General features: G+C 34.6%; 1 protein-coding gene across 1 annotated transcript; it reads right to left on the bottom strand.

Annotated features, from left to right (window-relative positions):
• Positions 1–457: 457 nt before the first annotated feature.
• LOC107816007 (protein GAST1) lies at positions 458–1,521 on the bottom strand. The gene is made up of 4 exons (XM_016641669.2): positions 1,322–1,521; positions 1,073–1,129; positions 931–964; positions 458–786 (listed from the first exon to the last, which is right to left on the bottom strand). The coding sequence occupies exons 1-4, from the start codon at positions 1,397–1,399 to the stop codon at positions 605–607; spliced, it is 351 nt and encodes a 116-aa protein (XP_016497155.1). The 5' UTR covers positions 1,400–1,521; the 3' UTR covers positions 458–604.
• Positions 1,522–1,776: the final 255 nt, after the last annotated feature.

The following is a 1,776-nucleotide window of genomic DNA, read 5'->3' as shown; positions in this document are numbered from 1 at the left end:
GAGTTAACTTGAACTAGACGCAATAGTCTGTGGCGTGTTGCTAGAAGGGTTAGAGTTAATCCTTAGGTTTGCAAGAGGTTGTAAACTCGAATTGTATTGTTCAAGTTAGAGTTAACTTGAAGCAGTCGCAACAGCCTGTGGCTTGTTGCTACAAGGGTTAGAGGTAATCTTTAGGTTTGCAAGAGTTTGTAAACTTTGTCATTGGCTCAGAGTTGTAGTAAAGTTTTGGGAAAATTCTACTGGGTAATAAGTCATGATTTTTTCACCTTTTGAGCCAGGTGTTTTCCACGTAAAAATTCATATGTTCTTTACTTTCTGTATTAATTACTCCGCAACTGTAGTGTAAGGAACATATAAAAGAACCAGATCCTTCGACAATGTAGTGCACGCGAAAAATTGGACATCACAAAAATCATCCCTTCTTATGTGGTATTGAAGTATAAAACATGAAGTGTTATGTTCGGCACTTGTCCATATTGACCAATTTCATTTCAATAATGACTTTCAATCATGTTGGGCCAACACAATTTATGATATACATTAAGGAATGGACACATTAATTTAGTAACTTAATTAAGAGTAAAAATAAAAAAAGTGAAAGCAATTAAGGGCATTTAGGGCCTCCTCTCTTAGTCTTCCAGTTATTGTAACAAGGGCAAAATTGCTTGTTTCCATATGTTCCTGGAGGAACACAAAGGCATTTCGCACAGCATTTTTCACAGAAAAACATGCATGGTTTCTTGAATGCTGTCTTTGAACATCTGTATATGCACCTCGCTCCACACTCTGCAAATTTATACAGACAGGAAAAATAAATATTAAAAAATTATCTCACATTTCTAATAAGTGAACTAATTGTGTAAATATTTTGTATTTCGTCAATATATAGAACTTAAATTCAAAATTAGGCGAGCAAAAGAATTCCCGTACCTTGAGGATGGAGGCTACCAGGAGTGATACCATACTAGAAAAACAATTAAATAAAGACGCAAGGATTAGCAACTTAATTAGGATGAAAAAAGAAGTAGAATTCAAATTGCTGCTGATGCCTCATTTTCCTAACAATTCTTACCATAGGAAAAGTATTGGGAGGTTGAGCCTGAGGTGCTGGAGGCTCTGTTATGCTTGCCTGTGAAACAATGTAAGGCATGTCAATGTCACCAACAACCAGAACTACTACTATTATTACGTCTCAATCTTAAAAATAAATTCAGATCGACTATATAAATTCTCATTGTCCATATATCACTCCCATTTTGGTCGGCATTAAAAACCAAAAGGAAGATAATAAGAAGAAGAAAAAAGAGTAATAGGAACTTACATGGGTTGAAACAAGAAGAAGAACCATTAATAATAGAATAAGATGGAGTAGTATTACAAGACTAGGCTTCCTTTCCATTTTGTTTCTCTGTCGATACAAAATAATTGACCAAAGTGGGAAGTGGGAGGTGACTACAAAGAGAGAGTTAGCTGAAGAATTTATAGGCAGTTATTAGTGGTTTTTCTATATGACGTTTCAGAATTTTATTGGTATATCATACTGTTCTCTGCACGAGAAGAAAGTGCAATATGTTAAACAGTATCTGATAGCAACATTATAATGTATTGCCAAACTTTGGGTTCTGTAAAATTACTTTTACATCCTCGTCCTTTTTGTTTTCTTTTTCCTTCAACCATTGTTGTTTTTGTTGCTCGTTTTGGGTAAGCAAGAGCTTTATTCACTCGCATGGTTTGAGTTATATCACTAAAGAAATTAAAAAGAGAACAAATTTGTAC

The sequence above is a fragment of the Nicotiana tabacum genome, chromosome 24 (genome assembly GCF_000715075.1).
Source record: "Nicotiana tabacum cultivar K326 chromosome 24, ASM71507v2, whole genome shotgun sequence".
NCBI lineage: Eukaryota > Viridiplantae > Streptophyta > Magnoliopsida > Solanales > Solanaceae > Nicotiana > Nicotiana tabacum.
The sequence above is the reverse complement of the archived record's forward strand: the minus strand, read 5'-3'. Positions and strand labels throughout refer to the sequence as shown.

Excerpts from the sequence above, each read along its gene's own strand:
- LOC107816007 (XM_016641669.2), bottom strand. The coding sequence starts at position 1,399 with ATGGAAAGGAAGCCTAGTCTTGTAATACTACTCCATCTTATTCTATTA. Across the intron at positions 1,130-1,321 it reads TTCTTCTTGTTTCAACCCAT|GCAAGCATAACAGAGCCTCC; the intron begins GTAAGTTCCTAT and ends ATTGTTTCACAG. Across the intron at positions 965-1,072 it reads CTCCCAATACTTTTCCTATG|TATGGTATCACTCCTGGTAG; the intron begins GTAAGAATTGTT and ends TTGTTTTTCTAG.